General features: G+C 42.5%; 1 protein-coding gene across 1 annotated transcript in view; it reads left to right on the plus strand.

Annotated features, from left to right (window-relative positions):
- CACHD1 (cache domain containing 1) overlaps positions 1 to 22,440 on the plus strand; it is a 206,578-nt gene that overhangs the window by 164,249 nt on the left and 19,889 nt on the right. The window contains exons 10-17 of the mRNA XM_082687809.1: positions 2,737 to 2,886; positions 3,657 to 3,780; positions 5,000 to 5,117; positions 9,161 to 9,329; positions 13,893 to 14,035; positions 14,726 to 14,907; positions 15,798 to 15,908; positions 21,620 to 21,742. Of these exons, the coding sequence (XP_082543935.1) occupies positions 2,737 to 2,886; positions 3,657 to 3,780; positions 5,000 to 5,117; positions 9,161 to 9,329; positions 13,893 to 14,035; positions 14,726 to 14,907; positions 15,798 to 15,908; positions 21,620 to 21,742 (1,120 nt within the window). The remainder of the gene's footprint in view (positions 1 to 2,736; positions 2,887 to 3,656; positions 3,781 to 4,999; positions 5,118 to 9,160; positions 9,330 to 13,892; positions 14,036 to 14,725; positions 14,908 to 15,797; positions 15,909 to 21,619; positions 21,743 to 22,440) is intronic.

A 22,440-nucleotide genomic window follows, 5' to 3' on the forward strand; every position in this document is an offset into this window, starting at 1 on the left:
TAGAAACTCCCACGTGCAGATAAAGTTATTTCCTTTCATAGGGAAAGGTCGAGCTTGAAATGCAAGTGACCTTTTATGCATCTAGCCCACGGTATTGAGTGCCAGCCAAGCCTTGTGTCAGGCAGTGATGGGTAAGGCACACATCCCACCCTCAGCAAGCGTGGAAGTCTGATAAGAGAAAGACGGATCAATGAATCATGTTAATATTGTGTCAGAGGAACAAAGGCAGATGTGGAAACCAAATCCTGTACAAGCTTCGGGGGCTTATGCAGTCAAATCCTGTTACTATTTGTGATATCAGGTAGAGAAGGACCTTTTCTAAAATTCACCTCGGCCACCCCGAGAGTCACAATAAAAGCTTTCAGTTAAATTGTGGGCAAATCTTTGGTTCCTCGTTGGCTGGTGCTTCCCAAAAAATAGGCCCATCCTCAGGGCCTGTTTTCTGAATCCTCTGTGGTGTATTTCAGTGACTGCTTTCCTGGTCTGTCCCAAACCCCTACTAGAATGTGCCTTTCATGTTGGTCTTCTCAGTTCCCGGAATAGGTGGACAGCATCTCCTCTAACTCCCCAGCATGGGCATCCTGAGCCTGGGGGACCCCATGTTTGCATGGCTCTCGTTCAGAACCCCCACAGATGAAAGTATTGGTAACTGGATGTACTTCTTTCAACAAGTAAATTTGTGTGCTTTGGGTGAAAGTAGAGAGGGCATTTAGGGATTTCATTAAGTGTAGCAAGAGCTTAGCATACTTTATTTGCCACAGTGGAATGAAGAGTCTTCCGTCCAAATTGATAATTGAGAAATAAGATTGTGGGGTTTTTTTTTTCAGGCTTGTTCTCAACATAGCCAAAGAAATCTGAAGTGAGCGTATGGTCTCAGAGTCTTTCTGTTGTATTTCACTGCCTTATGAAAACAGCTTTAATCTTAGACACAAGTCCAGGGGAGCATGGCATGTAGGTCATGACCTCTGTCTATGTGCCAGCCCTCGAGCATGCCTCCCATCATTTATAACCCATTTGTCCAGGGATACCTGAGCAAAAACCTCCTTAAGGTACATGTTTGAAACCTTGTGTTGACTGCCTGAAGAATACATTTGAAATTATAATAGAGAGCATACAGCTTTTCTTATTTCCTGTTTCACTGATTTTATAACTGACAGAAAACATGGCATTCATTTTAGGTGTACAACATCATGATACTATATATTGTGACGTGATCACCACAGTAAGCTTGGTTAACATTCATCACCTCACATAGTTAAAAAAAAATTTTTTTTTTGTCATGAGAACTTTTTAAGAACTCTTAGCCACTTTCAAATAAATGATACAGTGTTGTGAACTATAGTCACCATGCTGTATCTTACATCCCCAAAACTTAAAACTGGGTATAGCTTCTCACAGTTTTTCAGTGTTGTACGCACTTCTTCCTGCCCAGTGGTACGTTTCACTGGCCTTTGCAACCCCAGCACGTTCAGTAATACTTTGAGTGGACCTCACATGAGTTTCTCTGTGGACGTCTGTGCTTTGCAGGGATCTTCAAGTATCCCTGTCCCTTTCCTGGGAGTTGATAGAACGGCTTTCTGATACGCCACTAGGGTGTGAACCTGCCGTTGAGAGCAGGAAAATACAAGTGTAAAATGGAGAGGAACCAGCCTTCTTTTTATTTCTGGTTTTATGTAGTACCATAGGATTGTGGCACTGCTGGGGGTGCTAGAGTTCTTTTTGTCTTTGACCCATGAAGGGAGTATTCAGAGAGGCGGCTCCCCTTACCTCAGGAGGAGAACCCAGTGGTCCGGATGCACAGGGCCACGCACTGACCCCACTGCTCACGCTCTCTCCTCTTGTACATTTTCTTTGCCTTTGCTTTTCCCTGCCCTGATTATCTTACTGTTTTTGTATGGTCTGTGAGCTGAGAATGCCATTTATATTTCCAAAGCCTTTTTTTTCTTTCTTTTTTTTTTTTTTTTTTTTAAAGTATGTGCAACTGAAACTGGCCTGGAAGCCTAAAGTATCTACTGTCTAGCCCTTTAGGTAAAAGTGGAGGACCTTACAACCCACGTGACTCAAAATACAGTGTTTTGGAAACTTAGTGTCTCCTCGAGCTGCTTGGACTTGTAATCAGTCAGATCTTACTAGATTCTCTTCCTTCCCAGGTTTTTTCACTTCATCTTGTCTTCTGGTGGATTATATTAGTGGAATAATCTCTTTTTGTCTGTCTGCCCCCTAAAAATCAGTAAAGCAGTTTCCACTGTGTCCCCTAAGCAGATGTGGAAACCTGGGCTCCACAGAGTTATGCCCATGTTTTATTTACAGTACATAAAGGGGCACAGTGAGGCTAGAACCCAAGTTTTCAGTGTCCTTGTCCCATGGCCTTTTCACCTTCTGTTGAGTCTTCCCCAGCTGAGGGAACAGAATCATGAAGTAAGTACTGCTGGTGTTTTGCACTGATCTGGAATGTCATGTCCTCTTAGGTGAAGAAATAGTGGAAAATGTCTAAGTTGTTTCCAAGATTAACTGGGGTATCCGAACCCCACAAAAGACTCCCCTTGCCCCGCAGACTTGTTCACATAATGCTGTCTGCAGAGGCAGGGGTTGGCTCCTGGATCACACAGGTCACCTCTTCCAAGCAGAACTGAGATGGCCGATCGTAGCCTTCATGACTCACTAGGGCAACAGCTCCAGCCTTTGTCCAGCGCCTTCTCTGCTATTCTTCCGATTGTTTTGTTTTTTAACCCATAGGTTTGATAATGACTGTAAGTAAACCCTGTTATTTTGGAAACCTACTTCTGGGAATCGTAGGCGTGGACGTGAACTTGGCTTACATCCTTGAAGACGTTACGTATTACCAAGATTCTTTGGCTTCCTATACTTTTCTCATAGATGACAAAGGTAATCTGCTAACAATCATGGGAAAGAATGACCTTTTTTGTAACCTGAAGAAAATAATCTGTAGATATTCTGATACTAACAAAGTTAGGAAGATTAGAATATTTATAGAAAATTACTGTGACTAGAACTGCTCCTATGTAGTGGAAACCATAAAGATGGCAGAATGAATCTAAACATGAGGCATTTGTTTCTAGGGGCACGTGGGTGGCTCAGTCCGTTCAACATTCGATTCTTGACTTTGGCTCAGGTGGTGATCTCAGGGTTCTGAGATGGAGCTCCACATAGGCAGGGAGCATGTTTAAGATTCTGTCTCTCTAAAAAACAAACCAAACAAAACGTCTTTGTTTCTATTTTGTGCTAAGGAGTAGGTAACAGTTATTTCAACATCAAGAAATTAGTCTTGAGGATTGAATGACACATAATATGATCCTTTGGAGTTTATTTTTCTATACTATTATCTTTATATTCACTGGCATTAGGTTTATGTAATCGATTAGAACATTTTTATAAAACAAAACCCAATGACCAGTACCTCTAGGATATTCTTGATTAGACAGTTGTTCCATGATTTAAGGCATCTTTCTACACTTCAAGAGTTTTACACAAGAACACATAAAACAAGTCCCATTTTTATTGGATGGGTGAGTTACTTCCTGAGATGTTGCATACAGAGTATCCCGCATTTCAAATGTATGATGGGCACTTATATTAGTATCTGTACTTCCTACAGCATGTTTCCCATAGCATGTGTTTTTGTTCTCTTATTTCAGGGTATACACTTATGCACCCATCTCTTACCAGGCCATATTTACTATCAGAACCCCCACTTCATACTGACATCATTCATTATGAAAATATCCCAAAATTTGAGTTGGTTCGGCAAAATATCCTAAGGTAAGGAAAACGTGAAAGTTGTAGTATTTTGGGTTTTTTCCTGAAAAAAAATAAGAACTTTTGAGGTAAAATATGAGTTTTTATAAAAGAAGTATATGAATTAGGGGCTCCTGGGTGGTTCAGTTGTTAAGCATCTGCCTTCAGCTCGGGTCACGATCCCAGGGTCCTGGGATCCAGTCCCACATCAGGTTCAGTGCTCACGAGGAAGCCTGCTTCTCCCTCTCCCACTCCCCCTGCTCGTGTTCCCTCTCTCACCTCTCTCTCTCTCTCTCTGTCAAATAAATAAATAAAATCTTTTTTAAAAAGTATATAGGGGTGCATGGTTGGCTCAGTGAGCTAAAGCCTCTGCCTTCAGCTCAGGTCATGATCCCGGGGTCCTGGGATCGAGCCCCACATCCAGCTCTCTGCTCAGCGGGGAGCCTGCTTCCTCCTCCCTATCTCTGCCTGCCTCTCTGCCTACTTGTGATCTCTCTGTCAAATGAATGGATAAAATCTTAAAAAAAAAAGTATGTTAATTAATGTTATTAAAAGTATACTCAGTAAATTTTTCATAGAAACAGTAGCTAAAATTTTATTTACTTTGTATAACAACAGGAATGGTCTCTTAAAACTATTACTTAGGGAAAATGTCTTGTAAATCAGATTCTATGTTCACATTGCCATTAATTGTAAAATCAGATATATATTACCTCATTTAAGAAAAACTCCAGTTATACTAAATTGAAAAATGTTGGCAAAATAAAAGGTTAAGTTGAGGACCAGCTTTTCAGTGTGCCAAAAAATAGCTTGGCAAAATAGTGTCCATTCCACGTTGACAGCACAATCATATACAGCGTTTTCTTTTGAAACAAAAAACAGATTGGATTTTTTCCAACCGTGATACATTATTTTGGCAGATGGTAACCTATAGAGAAACGGGTCTTTGTGCTCATTGGTTATAAATTAATGACAGCGATTCCAGAGAAGTTTGTCTCTGGAAAGAATTAGAATTTGGTGGGGGGGTGGGGGGGCAGGGGAAGAGAGCAGGAATACTTCAGTGCTGAGCTGACATCATGCTTTTACAAAATTTAAAATTTCACATTATCTCTTTCAAAAGTGATGAGCTTCATTGCTTTTCAAAATCAGGAGGTGGTCATTGACTCACAGCTTCTTCCTTGCCTTTAATTAAGTGCTTAATTTTATCTTTTGCCTGAAGTATTTCATTCTGTTGCCAATGCAGCCTCCCTCTGGGTAGTCAGATCATCGCAGTCCCTGTGAACTCATCCCTGTCTTGGCATATCAACAAGCTGCGAGCCACTGGAAAGGAGGCCTACAATGTGAGCTATGCCTGGAAGATGGTGAGTTGCGGGACACCTCGCCTGAGGAGCCAGGGAGTGCATTGCTATCTGCGAGAATTCCGGGCCACTTGGGTCTGATCACGTTGCTAATCAGTGTTCAAGTGATAGGGAAAAAGACGATGCCCTGGAATGTTATTTTTCCTATTTTGTGGGTAAAACCAATCATCGTTCATGTGTCATAATTAAACTGTGTAAAAGGATACCAAGGAAAAAGTAAACTTCACCTTTCCCTGTCTCTTACCCTTGACCATTCCCCAGAAGCTGCCATTTCTATCACTTTCCAGAACATTCTGTGTTCCTACACAGGCAGCTCTAGTTGGGCTTGTGCATGCACGTTTACTGGCTGGGTTGTGTGGCACTGCACTGATGGACCAAACTTCTCTGAATAGTCCTCCTATCAATATACCTTTAGATTATATCCAATGACGTGATCTTTTGTTGTGGTGGTAGTGGTGGTTTTTGTTTTTTGTTTCTTATTTTGTTTTTTTATCATTTTACACTCAGATTGTGGCAGTTAGCGGTTGAAAGGGAAATATGAAAGCATAAATGCCCTCTTTTGACATTCTCCAAGGCAAAGAAACTTTCCGATTAGAATCTGGATTATTCATATTCACCACCAGCAGATGGACAGTTAAGTGACCGTCTGTGGCCCCACTTCTTTGGTGTCCTTTAATGAGTCTCTTTCAGATAGCAGGTGTCGAGGAGTCGAGGTTCAAGCCCACACTGCCAACATTATTCATGTTACCGCCCTTCACACCCTCTTCCCCGCTAAAAAGAAATGCTGTTACAGGGCCCATCATACTGTAATTGGCCAAAAGCAGAGCAGACTGATTGTTTGATCATCAGTTTTAACCGCTAAATTTAAAACGCAGTCATATTAGAGGTTCTCTTCCTTGGCCATATCTGGTGTTTAACCCATGGATTCCAAGTGGATCTATATAGTCATCCCTTGAAGAGTGACTTACTGACCATTCCCAGTGAGCTACGAAGGATAAGGAGGAATGATACTTTCTCTGTCCCCAGAGAGCGTCCAGTCCAGTGGTGGATACGGACAGATCACTCAATCCAGTGTGTCTGGCCAAAAATGACAGGAATTCGAAGAAACCAGCATGCCTGTAGATAGGATTCTCCTCCGACCTTATTCCATTCTTTTTTTTCTTCTTCTTCTTGTTCCTTTCTTAAAGCATTATAGCAACATTGATTTCTACAAGGGAAATAAGCAAACAAAAAATAAATGAAATCTCTTGAGAAATTCATAATCTACAAGCCTGATTCTACTGATCTTTTTAATTGGTTGGTATCACAGATCTGAAAGTGGTCACTCTATTTTGAAACTCGTTCCGTTCATTTTCAGGATTTTTTTTTTTAAAGACGATTGCCTCATCTACCCTTCTTTTATACATTTTAACATAAAGATGAATTAATTTTCGTATCAGAAGGGTTAAGCCACACCCCCAAAATATTTCATTGAAAAATACTTTTATATTTGAAATTGGAGGTTGTTTACCTCTAGTATGTTCTGATTGAAAGCAACTCAGTTGCATCCCAAGAAAATATCTCCCTTAAGGATAGGGCACCTGGCCGGCTCAGTTGGTGGATGGAGCATGCAACTCTTGATCTCGGGGTTGTGAGTTTGAGCCCCGTGTGTGGAGAGTGCTTAAAAATAAAATCCTCAAGAAAAAGAAAGAAGGAGATAGGAACACTTTTAAGACCTTTTTTGCACAGTGAATAAACCCAGTATTAACATTTTGGAAAGAAGTATTATCTTAAGATTTTCATCAGTGGTCTTGATAAATTCTGGCCATTCTGTGTAGCTAAATGGATATGATCATGTAGTTAGCCTTCTCAGAGCTCCAAAGTTGTCAAGAATATCACTACTAAGTGAAAAATTAAAGAGGTAATAAACAATGAGGTAGAAGTTACAGAGAGGCTTGCCTGGTTACCCAGCAAATATGAACACACAATTTTAAGTTCTTTTTTGTTACTTTTAGAAGTGGGGAAGCAGATACTCCTCTTGTCTTCAGGAATAAAATGGATTCTTCTACTAAATGTAATTCAAGTAGATTTAGCTTATGTTGAGAATGATTATTTAAACTGCTTAGCGTCCATAGATACAGCAGATACTGATGGATTATTTCACTGAATTAATCTAAATAGAATGTGAGAGATTATGTTGGCAGCATTAAGAGATTACTACTCTGTCACTGTGCAGCCCAAGTCCATCTTTGAGCGTTTGAGGAGGCTGCACGCTGACAAAGAAGAAAGCATTGACTTCAGAAGGTATTACCGTGTTCCTGTGTGACACAGGCAGGGCTCACTTCAAAACATGAATCCCATGAGCCATCAGTGGGGAAAAAAAAAAAAAAAACACTCCCCAATCATGGAGAGCCCTTCTAGAAATATTCTGGTTCCTTAATGCAAAGACTTTTTTTTTTTCCCAACTAATAACATGATAAAAAGACCTGTATTGAAATCCATTTTCCTTTCCAGTGAGGAACTGTTTCTGAAGTATTGCTTTCAGATGCTTAGGGGACCTTTTAATTTTTCTTCTACAGAATAGACCCTATTCTACAATTATATTCTGGTCACTCTGGCAAAGTTTTTTTCTCTTGGTTCCTAGGAACAAAGGCACTGGCTTTGTGAGATGGGGAGAGGGGAAATCGTAAGTGCCACTACAGGATGCTGGCATTTTCTAATGGAGGGGAAGGCAGGTGGGGAAAAAGAACTAAATTTGCTAATCTAACTGAATATCCTTGGCAGCAGTCCTTGAAAGCAATCCCACAGAGATGCAAATTTCTCCTGTGTTGAAAAAGATTCTGCAACTATCTTCATAAATCCTAAATTACACTTAACTCTAACCTGCCTACTTAAAAATTTCCCCTTGATCATGAAGTAAATCCTTTGGGCTGCTTTAGTTCTCACTGTCCTTTAGTTTTAAGTTAGCTAGTTACCACACTTTCCCTTCATTGATCCACCATCTCTTAAGCAGAATCTGCCTATCTCCTTATATAATGGACTTACAGAAGTTTGGCTGTGTTGTATTTCTTTTCTTTTTTTTTTTTTTAAGATTTTATTTATTTATTTGTCAGAGAAAGAGAACACAAGCAGGGAGAGCGGCAGGCAGAGGGAGAAGCAGGCTCCCAGCAGCCCAGTGCTAGACTCGATCCCAGGACTCGAGGGTCAGGACTGAGCTGAAGGTGGATGTTTAACTGACTGAGCCACTCAGGTGTCCCTGCTATCTTGTATTTTTAATTTAAGGATCTAGAATTATGTAGGTTGCCTTGTTTTTTGTTGTTTTGTTTTGTTTTGTTTTAATTCTTTGGTGGACACTCTTCCCCATAAGTTCGTTTAAGCATCTGTTTCAAAGAGCAAAGTGAACTTGGAAGTACTCCTGTTTGTACATATGAGTTTAATAAATTAGGCTAAGCTATAGCATGTTTGCCTACTGTGGTCTGAAATGACAAGGCAGGCAGGCTTTGTGAAGGAGCCATGGGATTCATATTTTTCATGAGTCTGAGATCCTGTTCATCTCCAACCAGGAAGGGAGAAAGCGTTAGTCAGGAATACATGAATAAACCAGATTCTGTATGAGCTGCATGTGTATATTCATAATTGGCTTTCAAAACAGTCAGTTCTCGGAATACTCATTGCAAAAACCAACTCTGTATTTTAAAATGCGTTTCAAACCCAAGCAGAAGTAAGTGCTGTGTTCTGCCATGTTCCGGCTTGGATCTGTTCACCTAAGAAAGCAAAAGAGGTGTGGGGTTGCTGTTTCAGAGGGACTCCATTCTAATCCCTTCATTAGCTCCATGATTTTCTGTTACATACATTCACTTCCCTTAATCAGAAAGGAAAACAGAAAATAGACAATGTAACCTTTTGCCAGAGATAGTTTGTCACCCCAACTTCGTGGCTTTCACTTCCTCGTGGAATATATTTCTATGTGGGCCAGAGATCCAGAGAGCAAAAAATAATGTAGGCAAAGTCACTATCCCTAGGAACCTTTATTTTCTGTGTTTGAAAATTTTTATTGACTTTTCCAGGTACAGGACACTTCCTTTATTCTCTGTATTGTGGTGATCCAACCGGAAATACCTGTCAAACAACTGAAGAACCTCAACACTGTCCCCAGCAGCAAGCTGCTGTACCACCGGCTGGACCTTCTGGGCCAGCCTAGTGCTTGCCTTCACTTCAAGCAGTTGGCCACTCTAGGTAAAGCCCCTGCTCTTTACAGCGTCCTGCGTGGGCTGACTCATAGCACCTCACTGTAAATATCCATTTGAATTAAAAAACCAACCTGAACCACACAAAAACCCAGGTACTGAACACCAGCAGTGCCAGGCTGGGGCTACAGATGTGGAAACCATGGGACGCCTTGCCGTAGATCTGGTTCTCCAGCAGATAAAAAGACAAGGGGTTTGGGTGTTGATTTCTTCAGGATGGGCTCTAAGGAGAAACAGGGGAAGAAGGGAGGGAAATAGGATAGCCAAGGAGTAAACAAGCAAGAGCCTGATCTTAGGTGAAGTTCCAGCCTCAGCCTGTTGCTGTAGGGGGGGCTTTGGAGTGTCAGTGACACTGCAGAGGTTGCCCAGACTCGAGGGAGGGAGCCGGACTTTCATATCGCTTTGTGTCTTTCAGCTCTCTGCTAACGCTAGGCAGAGAGGTTTTCGGAGTATGACCCAGTATGACCCATTAGAGGCAAGCACAGAGAGACGGAGATAAAGAGATACAGGACTAGGGGGTAAAAGGTGGAGAAATAGTAAAGAGGGTCCAAGGGTAGCATTCCAGTATAACATATCTGTGTCTACCACAGGTCCCTGGCTTCAAAAAGGGCTTAGCAAATAGACGAATAATTCAAAGGAAGGGAAAGGGAGTCGACACGTGTAGGTACCATGTACTTTGCTTTCATCATTTGAGTTGACCTATTACAGAGGTAGTAATAGGTCAAGTAGTCGTAGCAAGGTTCCTCCCGTGCCAAGGGGCCACCTCTAATATTGCATGCCACCACGTGCCAGGCACATCCTGGGCATTTGTGTGGTTCTCCTAGTACTACAAAACGGGCATTCTCTTTTTCACCGTTGAGAATCCTTCGGGTTCAAAAAACTAAGACTCATTAGACCACAGGCAAGCTGAGTAAAAGGGGCAGAGGCAGGAAGAGGATCAAGGAAGGCAGTCCCCAGTCCCTCGATTCCACACAGAGCCCTTGTGTTCGGGTTCCATCTTTTAAATTCCATCCTATAGAGTTTCTGTCTGGTTTTGAGATGAGGAGAGCAGGCCAGACGGAGTCGTCTCTCCTGTGGCACGTTCGAACAACGTAGACAACTTGAGGAAGGCCAGAGAGGTCGGTCAGAAAAGGCTGGCTTTAACATTTTCTTTGGTTTTCATTTAGGTTTTGAGGGTTTTGTCTTTGGCTTTTACACAAAAGAGCGTGTGTACCCTTTAATTCATATTTTGAAGAGATATTCCCTGAATAGCCAACAAGATTGGCATGATTTTCTCAAATGCTGTGGGAACAAGGTCAGCACAACCACGGACAAAAATGAGGTCACTGTTTTTGAAATTTGAGATCGAAAAGTGCAGGAATACTCCTAGATGAGAAAAAGCTTAGATTTTTTTTTTTTTAAATCTCCTTTGCATAATCCCTTCCTGCTTCACTGTTCGCTAATGGTAGCTGTTACTACGGCTGTGAAGCCCTCGAAACACGGCTAGTCCAAGTTGAGATTTACTTCAAATATAGAATACTTAATTTTTTTTTTTCAGGTGTTTTTTTTTTAATAATTTTTTAAATTTTTTATTTTTTATAAAACATATATTTTTATCCCCAGGGGTACAGGTCTGTGAATCACCAGCTTTACACACTTCACAGCACTCACCAAAGCACATACCCTCCCCAATGTCCATAACCCCACCCCCCTTCTCCTTAGAATACTTAATTTTTATGTGAAGCGATGTTTTGGTTATATTGGATTTCATAAAATACACTAGGAAAATTACTTTAACCTGTTTTTATTGAATGTGGCTCCTGGAAAATGTCATATTACACTTGAGGATCGCTTCATATTCTAGTTGGGCGGGGCTGCGTCAGAGAGGGGCTCGAACAACATAGAGTTTATCAACTCAGAGACTTAACGCGGGATGAACGGATTAATTCTAGATCACACTGACAGACCGTAGGCCAGGCTTTGACTTCACCGGACAATCCTTCCGCTATAGCACCCAACTTCACCTTGGCTGTAGAACCTCCTCAGGACCCCTGAAGGGGTCATCAAGGACAGTTTAGTATCAATTGGTAATGAAAAATGAAGCAAGATATTTAAACTAGAATGGAAAGGGAACGAAAAAGAAGGGAGACGATGGCAAAGAAGTGGTGTCCGTCTAGGTTCATCGATGATGGGGATTTGGAGGTGAGGTGTTGAATCTTCGTCGGAGGGCCAGCAGGGCTGAAGGAGGGGTGTTGTCTGTCTGGGTGCACAAAGATGAATTTTTTAACTGTACGTTGTCCAGTGCGGTTAAGTATACATTTATGAGTGTTGCTTTATGTGTCTACCTCCTAGACACAAAGCTTTGGGTTCTGTGTCTTGGTTCTTCTCTCCCTCGATCCAGGTCACTGCAGCGGCCTTGGCTCAAATGCCCAGTCTTGGTTCTTCTCTCCCTCAATCCAAGTCACGGCAGCGGCCTTGGCTCAAATGCCCAGTCTCTGTCAGTACAAGAAAGGCCCACTCCCAAAGTGTGTCTCCCCTGAATCTCTGGCCCTACTCCTTTGTCCCTGAAAGTATTAGGGATTGCCTTTTGACATTATTACATTATTGTATTGCTCTCTTTTTGGTTATTTTCCTCTTTTTAAAAATTTCTGTTCTCCCAACTGGTTCCTAAGCTCTTTGAGGGGGACAGTCCTCTCTGTCTGGTGCATCTTGGCCCAGAAGGCCCAATGAGCATATGCACATGAATCCATAGCCCGCTGCTAGGCAACCAAACCTTTTAAGCTTCTGGTTTTCTTCTCCTTGATAGGACTATAATACTAATCTCCCCGGCTGTCCCACATGGTATCATGAGAATTAAATCAGACATAGCATCACTGGAAGCACTTTCTTCTGATAATGGCAGACTATGTAATTCTGACCTAGCCTACTGAGGACAACTGAAAATGGATGGAAACGTGGAAAAAAATAAATCTTTCTTGAAAAGTAGCAAAACTAACATGATAGCTAGGAACTAGACCAAAGTCCAGGAGAATATAAGAAACGAGAGAAGAAAGACTGTATGTAAAGCCACGTTTGCAATGTACCTATTTACCAATCCAGAAGAAACAACTGGGAAATTAAACTGTTAAGTTAAACAGCTGGGAAATAAGCTAGTAGCTTCTTAGGGCTAGGAGCAGAGGCAGCATTCAAATCCAAGGCCCCCGTGATGTGGAGGCTAACACATGAAAACCCTCACTCTCATCCACCGCCCATACTGTGGTCTTTTAGCAGAGATCCTAAAGAACTGCCATCTTTGGGGTAAGTGTGTGATTGCACCTGAAAAAGTCCTTCATTTGGGATGCCTGTTCACCCGAGTGGTCTAAGGGACCTCACACAGGAACTAGTCATGTCCTCGTTGAATATCAAAGTCCCACACTGCAGCATGGAGGCCAAAGTCCCACACTGCAGCATGGAGGCCAGCGTTCCATTGTCTCACTGAGAGCAGCCTCCACCTTACCACCCTGCCTCATCCTGGGGTCTGGTGCCCGGCAGAATCAAGTAACAGTCCTTTCTAGGGGAAGGACTTCCCCCATCCTATTAGGACCCTCCTCTTCTGTACAAATTCGTTTTTAAGTACAGTGTCCTATACGGTCAGAGATAGCCTGGCCACCAGGAACTAAGGGACTATGAGTGAGAACTAACCAACTAACTAACTAACCTGTACATTTAAATGACATTAGACACAGGATCGTAGACAGTGCTTTCCAAAAGCTTCTGAAACTACAAAATTGGACAGGGGGAAATTTCACAGGCAGAGATGGAGTGTTTTGTTTCATAATGTAATTCATTGTGAGAATTTATGTCTTAGATAGAGAACTGGGCTTTCCTCTTAGATAGGGCCAGCAATCGAATTATATATACAGTAACTATTCTAGTCCTATAAATTTTTGTTTATGCCAAGTTTGGCTATTCCTGTCTGAAAGAATAATTTTTTTTTTATTTTTGCCTTGACTCCACCATTCCGTTTTTCCTTCTTTTGAAATATTAGTACCAATATGAGTAATAGTAGTTACCACTCACAAGACATTCATCATCTGCCAAGCACCGCCCCACGTGCTTTCCATTTCTTGACTCATTGGCTTTGCATAAAGTAACTGATGTACTTCTCCCCGTAACTGTGAGTTTGATTCCATAATTTCTGACTCTGCAGATGACAAAACCATCACATGTATTTACAACTTTATCCAGCATCACGTGGGCAGGAAACGGTGGAGCCCAGATTCAACTAGTGTGGCTCCATGGCCCCGTGCTGCCTCCTTGACCCCAAGAAGTGTGAGATAGTATATGTAGATCTAAGGTATTTTAAGCACGTGAGTTTATTTGTACATTTGTCTCTTTGGTTCACTCACGACTAGAAACTCCCTGAAGGGAGAGAATGAGGGTTGTTTCCTTCTTCACGCCTGCTTGTGTCGAGTCTTCAGCTTTCCTTACGGAAGACTTGAAGCCACCAAGGCTAACAGAATGGCAGAGGCTTCGTGATGCCTGAGATGAAGTCTCGGCGTTCTCAGACCTGCTTTGTTTGCTTCTCTTTCAGAAAGTCCGACCGTCATGCTGTCCGCCGGCAGCTTTTCCTCTCCGTACGAACACCTCAGCCAGCCGGAGACAAAGCGCATGGTGGAGCACTACACAGCCTATCTCAGCGACAACACCCGTCTCATTGCTAACCCAGGGCTCAAAGTGAGTGCTGTCCCGGGGCCCCGCTTCTGGAGTGCCCCTCCGCAGGCCTGGGAGGGGGCGCTGGCGGGGAACCTTTGAAGTAGGAAGCCCAGCCCTGGGTCTGTGCCTCTCAGCTGGAGAGCCTCGAAAGGCAGCGTGTGGCCCCCAGGAGGCTGGTTGGCGCTGACCCTTCTGGCGGATTAAGAAGCCCTGTGGGCCAGATGAAGAATCTCTTTCAGGCCTCGGAGGCACTAGGGGTTTTCTAGGTAGGGGGGTGTGATTCAGAGATCAGTGGAACTTTCCCAACCCCGTTTTTCCCAGGGGAAAGAAGGAAAGTGCCCCCATGGTCTGTTGAGGTAAACATGATGAAGTTTAAGGAGCAGAGATGCAGCAGGGTGCGTGTGTGTGTGCGTGTGCGCGTGCCCGTGGGTGTACATATGTATGTGTAATGCTTCACTATAGGATCCTTCCTCTTAAACGCAGAGAGCCTCGCTAGGATGAACAACTGAGTAAATCACACATCCCTGACTGTGTTTCAGTAAGCTTTTGTTTTCACCAAGTTTGGCTGTATCCATCTGCTGTGGAAAGATTTTTGAGAAGTAATTGGGCTTGGCTTCTCTGCAAGAGAGCTTTGGGAAGCCCTGCCAGCAGCCCACTCTCTTTTCATGTGCGTCTTAAAGGATCCCTGCTATGTCTTCCTTTGTTTCCCAGTTCTCTGTCAGGAATGAAGTAATGGCCACCAGCCACGTCACAGATGAATGGATGACACAGATGGAAATGAGTAGCCTGAACACATACATTGTCCGCCGTTACATAGCAACGCCCAATGGCGTCCTTAGAATTTATCCTGGTTCCCTCATGGACAAAGCATTTGATCCCACAAGGAGACAATGGTGAGTTTTAGGGGCTTCCATTATCAAAGGTTCCCCCAAATCCTGAAGAGACATGATAAGTACATACAATAAAGCAACTTCAGGCAGACACAGTAAAGCAGATGCTTTTATGGCAGTGAAAACATATTTTCAGTTTTTTTTTTTAATGCAGTATTAACAACAGTGTTGTGGGTTTCCTCTGTCGACAACGTTTTTATCTCTTCATTGAAATTTTGAGACTGAAATGTTTTGTTACTTGGCCATTTCAATTCCTAGCATTTTTGTGAGTCCTGCCTTGCATGCAGTTTGCCCGTAGAGGGGATGTTTAATGTCCCTGCACATGACGATGGCATCAAATTACTGCCCTTCTATGACCTATGAAGAGTAAACAAGTATAAATCCTTTTTTTTTTTCTTTTTACCTCTGTGCATTATTTTTACTCAGATTTTCAAAAACAAAAGCTAGTCAGGGGGTCTAGAACAGGGGCAACTTGGGCATAAAAACAGGATTTCTGGTCTCATGCTGCTTAGTAACTGCGTCACTTGTGAGTTGGCTAGCATTTGTACTGTCCGTACCAATCCAGAGGGCAGTTTCATGGGCCAAATTCTATTTGTTTCTACTTCATTTATTGATTTCTTTTTATATCAGGCTCTAAAACATCTATACTATAGATCTTACGAAACTCAAATGTATAGTGAGTTGAGCGTCTCTTACAGAAGAATTTCAGATTTTCTTGACCTCCTGTCCTGCTACAGTCAGAGAGAAGAGATTGGAATCCTTTTGAGCTCTAATGTAACGTAGGCACAATTCATGATAAATGCTTTTTAGAGTTAAAGGTTCACTTCTCTTTGACATTTACAGAGGAGTTTTTCATACCCTAAAACAACGTGAGTTTCTCTTGTCTCTGTCAGGTATCTCCATGCAGTAGCTAATCCAGGTTTGATTTCTCTGACTGGCCCTTACTTAGATGTTGGAGGAGCTGGCTATGTGGTAACCATCAGTCACACAATCCATTCATCCAGGTAATAATTTCTTAGACATTTTTTAAGCATATCAAGGATATTTTGAGAATTTGAAAGTCCAGTAGATACCCAAGGATTAATGACATGACCTTTGATGGGAGGCAGTCTGGAGTCTGAATATCTTCTCTAGCTGTGTCATTTTGGATTCCCTGAGCTTCCTCCCGTCCTCTGTGAAATGGGGGGTAATATCTACCTCACAAAGTTATCATGTGGTTGAGTAAATGAAAAGCTCTTGGCCGCCTTCTCATGAAGAAGAAAAGAGATGTTAGATTCAGTAGGGCAGTTGTAGAAATACCACTCTTCACCAGTTGAGGAAACCCCAACAAGATCCTGACAGTTATTACCAGGGAGCATTTTCCTAAGCAGAGGAGTCTGTTCAGTGAAGGAAAAAAAAAGTATCAATTTCCCAGTATTATTACCTCTTTTATTTTGGTCTAACTTTTTAGAATATCAGAGTTTGTAGTTATTGTCACTGTCCTTATACTGTCTTCTTGAAAACTAATTTTGCAAATTGATTTTCCAAGAATGCTATTAGATGTCAGTATCACTGTAAATATATTTTGGGTGCTTTATATTTCAGGCCTTGGAGGTTTCAGTATTTAAGCAACAAATGGCAGTGAAATGTTGGGTAGAAAGACAAGTCCCATAGGTTGTTTTAATGCCTTCGTTATACAAAGAGGTGTTTCTCTCTGGCAACCAAGAAAGCCCATATTTTGGCTGGGACCCGTAATGATGCCTTAAAACTTAGAGGAGACAGATTTTTTCTTGCTTAACTTGATGCTGTTCACTGGTGCTCATTATATATCAAATGATTGACATTCAGGAGAATTCTTCTAATGCAAGTTCATTGGGGGCAAGAACTGGGAAGCAGCACTGTGTCGGAATTTCAATATCATGACCTGTGTCTCCCTGGAAAGCAGGGGCCTGCCGCCAGCCAAATAGTGATTGCTTTGCAGGGCCTGGGGTCTGTATGGCTCTGTCACATATAAACAAGTAAATACTCATTTAGAACAGAACTTCGCAGTGTTCTCATTAACGGACCATCTGTCAGGTCTGCATCTCCTGTTGTCTGCGTAGTGAGACTTGACATCTCTCCCATGTCGTGTCATCGGTTGGGAAGAAGTAAACAAAGGTGGTTTCTTTGAGGAGAAGGCAGCCACCTTGGTCTTCGATGACAATGACAGTGGGCCAGCCCTGGGCTTCCAATCTTGGGGGTGCAGGAGGCAGGAAGAGAATGGCTGCCTGTGTGTCTTACTTGGTATTGGCTCTGTCCCGCTGTGCCACCCGGTAGTCGTTAGCAAGTGCTATGATCTTTTCCTTCCATATGGTACTTCTCGTGGGGCGAGGAGTGGGGGCGATGGGCGGTAGGGGGGGGGCACATGGGGAGGGCGTGGCCACAGGGAGGTGTGCAGATTTTAACGCACTTTACATTTGTGTACATGTTGTTGTTAAAATTTGAATAGGTAGGAGAAGCTTCATTTAGCTGCTTTATAAATATTTCCGGTGTCAGCCCAAAAGAAGCATGATGGCGATACGGGATTTTAAGTTAGGAAAACCCTCCCTTCCATTCCCTTCCCTTCCCTTCCCTTATGTGTGGCTGCTTTCTTCAGTGTGCTTCACCTGTACAGCTGTTTGACTTGATCAAGAGTGAAAATCAGCCGCTGCACTCCCGGATTCTGTCCACCAGTTGCTGAGACTGTGTTCCGGGAATAAGGATCTGCTCTTACCTTGATCAGTATGCAGTCCCATGGACTCGATCATTTGAATATTTGCCTCAGAGCTGAGCGTGATTTTATTATTGAGAGCTGTGTTTTTTTGCTCAGCAGAGTTTAGAATGCAAGGCAGCCTCCCCTTCTGGTTGTCAACCAGAGCAGCTGTGGCTTTAATGGATGCGTTGCTAGACGGCCTGTGCAGAGGTGCTTTTCTCAAGCACTTCCCGGTGATTTTGGTCTCATGCACCAACCTGAGAACCTGACCTCCTCCTAAGATGTGTTCCTACTCTGAAAAAGTATATTTGCCATTTGCTGCTTTTGTGACTATGAACGAGTTCCGTTTTTGCCTTGGTTTCCTCACCCTTGAAGGAAGGATATTAGGGCCTGTCTCAAATGATTAGGGATTATGTTACATAATACACCTGAAGCTCTTAGAGGGATGCCTGGCACACAGTAAGGGTTTGATAAATGTTAAATACCTGTATTATGACTATGTTCCATGAGTTCTCAAAGCCTCATTCATGAAACAAGGCGACGATGCCTGTGTTGAACTGATATAATGAGAATTACAGATGATGCCTCTGCAGTGTTTAGCACTGTGCTTGACAGTGTCGAGTCCCAAATAAGTGACAGTGACTTTGAATATCATGTTATTTCTGCTTTAAACCTCTGGCATTTTAATAGATCAGAAAAGAGGACTAAACTTCAGCAGGTCACGAAGCCCTCTCATTCAGCTTTGGTTTTCAGAAGTGATCGCTGATACCTTGGGGAGGGGCTTTTCTAATGCAGCATTCACTTATCCTAGTAACTGCCTTGGGATTCTCCATGAGCATTATTAATAGCCTGAGAATCTAGGTGTGCATTGTCTGGAGAATGTTAATGCTAACAGAGATGATGAAGTACCATCAGTGATTAAGGGACTGGTCAGATGAGTCTTAGGCAGCAAAAATCTCACAGAAGTGCTGCAAACAGCGAGGTCCTTTGTACCTTGAAATGTAGGCTTGGTTTGATTTTTCTGTGGTATTCTTTATGCGTTGCTATGGTAACTGTACATTTTCAAAATGCAGGTAAAAATATGAACGCTAGGCTTACATGGGGAATACGCAAGCTTTTCCTTCAGCGTGTTGAGCACATTGGAGCAGATGGCAGTTACACAGGGGAAGTTTAGAAACAAAATTAACTTGTCCCAGAAAAACCTGAGTTGCATTTTTCACCGAGTCCATTCTCGTATTGTAGGAAGAGCCAGAACCAGTATCTCCATCGTAAGTAAAAGGTGATCAATCTTGTTTAAGTCTTTCAGCCATTCTAAGCCTGATTTTCCCCTTATAAAATGGGAACTATAACTCCTTCCTGGCATTGTCACAGGAAATTGAGTAGGTCATGTAAAATGGCTTGGAAACTCTTAAATGTCCTTCATCTTTAAGGAAGCAATGGACCATACTGGTTAGGAGCGTAAGCTCTGAAGTTGAAGACCTTGAGCTTACATTCTTGGTTCCACTAGTTAGTCACTCTGTGACTTTGGCCAAATATTTAACGTTTCCAAGCTTCAGTGTTCTGGAAATGATAATGCCTCATAAAGTTTTTGTGAGAAGCAATTGAAATGATGTATTCAAATGCCCACCAGAGCACCTATAAATTGTGAACACTCGGTAAATATTATCATAATGACGCCCACTGTTTAGATGCCTCACTTTTTCCTGGACAAGTAAGAGAGGTTCAGTAAAATAGTATTTGTTATAAAACACAAATCCCATGTAGGGTAAGCAAGTCTTGGATTTCTTCTGTGGTAGAATTTAAGTGGCTTCAGTAACAACAGAAAGCTTTTTTTCTTTTTTTTAAATGTTCAGTTAGCCAGCATATAATAGTGATGTAGTGTTCATCAATTCATTAATTGCATATAACACCCAGTGCTCATCACATTCCGTGCCCTCCTTAATGCCCATCACCCAGTTATCCCATTCCCCCTATGCCCTTCCCTCCAGCAACCCTCAGTTTGTTTCCCCAAGTCCAAAGTCTCTCCTGGTTGTCACCCTCTCTGATTTCTTCCCATTGAGTTTTCCCTCCCTCCACACTGTTCCTTCTGTTCCACATGAGTGAAACCATACGATAATTGTCTTTCCCTGCTTGGAATATTACTCAGCCATCAGAAGGGATGAATACGTATCACTTGCGAGGACATGGATGGAACCAGAGGGAATGATGCTAAGTGAACTAAAGCAGAACAATAGAAAGCTCTTTGTGAGGAAATAACCTTTCAGAGATAATCCCACAATATGGTCCTCATTCATCTCCTGCCAAACAATTTTGACAGCAAAGCTCTGGCAGAAATTTCACTGTGGGTCAAGGTCCCTTCTAGTGGTTTTCAGGGTTTTTTTATTGGGGGTTAGAGGGTGGGGAGTGAAGGTTGGGAATGATGTAAGTTAGTATCAATGTTGACAGTAACTAGAAGGGGACAGTTGTCTACATAACGAAGCTAATTTCAGTCCCAAGTTTTGATTTTCCAAAAGATTATTTTCCTTTGGGAAGTTTCTTCTGAGCATCCCAATTACTGTTTTTAAGATTATTGTCTATAAGAGCCCCATTTTTCTGTCAGTACTTCATAAGAAATCAGGCAGGTGGATGATAGTAATAATGGACCCCTATAATGTCCCATGTTGGGTAAATCCTACACATTCCTAGCCACAAAGGTCCAGGAGCTCACTGTCCAGATAACCCAAACCTTTACAAGTGCCTGTGATTGTAGATTAGAAGGAACCAAGGTTCCAGGTGAGAAGCGCATGCTTCTGATGCAGCTAGCTTTTCTCTGGAAGAACAGTAGGTTGACTCTCTGTCTGGGTCTCAGCTTTAAGCCCTGGTTGGTTTTCTTTAGAGTATCTTCTTTTTACTGGGTATTTTGGATAGGTTAGGTAGCTTGCTAAAGCCCGGTAAACTCACTGGTTCATTAAGATCGAGGACAGCCTTGTGAGGTAGATACTACTCTCCCTCCCCACTTTCACATCAAAAAACTGGGTCTTGGGAAGGTTACATAGCCTCCCAGGAGTTACATACATGGAAACCAAGAGGAGCCAGGATTTGACCCCAGATCTGCTTGGTTCCACAGCTAAAAGGTTAGCAAGCCCCATGTGGTACTACCCAACTTTATCTTCTTTGGTGCTTGTCTTTCTGAAGGTAGCATTTTAGATTGGAGAAGAAACTGGCCTGTGAACCAGGTGAGTTTCGTTCTAGAATCAGAGCTGTGTTTTGAGTAGCGCCAACCTTAGTGTCCTAGAAAGAAGATGAGGCCTAGTCCTTCACTGAGTTTTGTATGAGGTTACACTAGTCAGTTAACCTCTATGAGATCCCAGTGTCCTTATCAATAAAATGAGGGCAATCATTAAAGGGATCACTCAGGCTCCTTGTGGTCTGGAGGTCCCTTGTTGGGAGGAACCAAAGTATCCTGTGTCCAGTCTCCTGCTGATGCCTCTTCCTGCCACTCCCATAGTCTTGTTGAAGAATAGTCCAGCCACTGAACATGTAGAGTCAGGGTTAGTCCACAGCTGCCTGTGTTTTGGGCTGGTCTTACTAGAAAATTCTTCCTTTAACCTTAAGTTTTTCTCTCAGCAAACCTCCATATTGTGCTAAGTCAGTCATTTATTTTATTTTTTTAAGATTATTTATTTATTTATTTGACAGAGAGAGAGAGAGATCACAAGTAGGCAGAGAGGCAGGCAGAGAGAGAGAGAGAGGAGGAAGCAGGCTCCCTGCTGAGCAGAGAGCCCGATGCGGGACTCGATCCCAGGACCCTGAGATCATGACCTGAGCCAAAGGCAGCGGCTTAACCCACTGAGCCACCCAGGCGCCCAAGTCAGTCATTTAGTTGATCATTTCTATAGGGGTGAAAAATGTGGAGGAACAGTAGGCATGTATTTCTAATACCATACAGTGTCCTTACGATCGAACATAACTTTTACCTCTAACTAAGATGTGCCTCTTGTTCTCACTGATCTTTTTCATGTGAAGTACTCAGCTATCTTCCGGGCATACTGTGGCTGTGATGGGCATCGACTTCACACTTAGATACTTCTACAAGGTTCTTATGGACTTACTACCAGTTTGTAACCAAGATGGTGGCAACAAAATACGGTAAGCCCTTCAGGGACACTATTTTCCTTGACAGGAAAATACAAAGAAAATGATGTTCAATATCTCTAGTTGAATGGCAGCCACATTGTCTTGGTCAAGACCAGAAATTCAGTCTATGGCCTGGGTATTCAATTATGAAGGTTTTTTGTTCTTTCATTTTCCTAAGATATCTGGCGTTTATGGTTGAGACAAACACACTTGTCTCATAATAAGGAGAATGACTGTGGCACAGAATTCTCAGAAAGCTCTTGTTTCTCTCTGAGTCAATAATTAGAGGTTTCCCCGATCTTGGGTGCTAGAAAGCCCAGAGGGTACTTTTGATGTTAACTTAGTTATTAAGCCAAAGTCTTGATGGGAATTTCAGGCACTGGGACTTTTACATTTCCCCGGAAAGAGGCTCATGGAACTAAAAAAGTTTTTACCTCCTGATTTCAAAAGAACGTGTCTGATCAAAGCCAGGGTATTTCCTGGATTTAATGCAGGCCACTTTTTAAAACAGCTTTCTTCGCTCTCACAGCTGCTGCTTCATATCACTGCTAAATTTCATTGGCCCTTCATAGGGAAATGCAGGGTCCATCGCACAGTGTTATGGCCCTTGCTGGGTAAAATAGAGCAGCACATAGTCTTGGATAGAGCGGTTTCTGGCTTTGCTTATTTCATGTTTCCATCAAATATATCTTTGTATGTCCCTGAAGGTT

This window comes from Mustela nivalis (assembly GCF_964662115.1).
Source record: "Mustela nivalis genome assembly, chromosome: 10".
Taxonomy (NCBI): Eukaryota; Metazoa; Chordata; class Mammalia; order Carnivora; family Mustelidae; genus Mustela; species Mustela nivalis.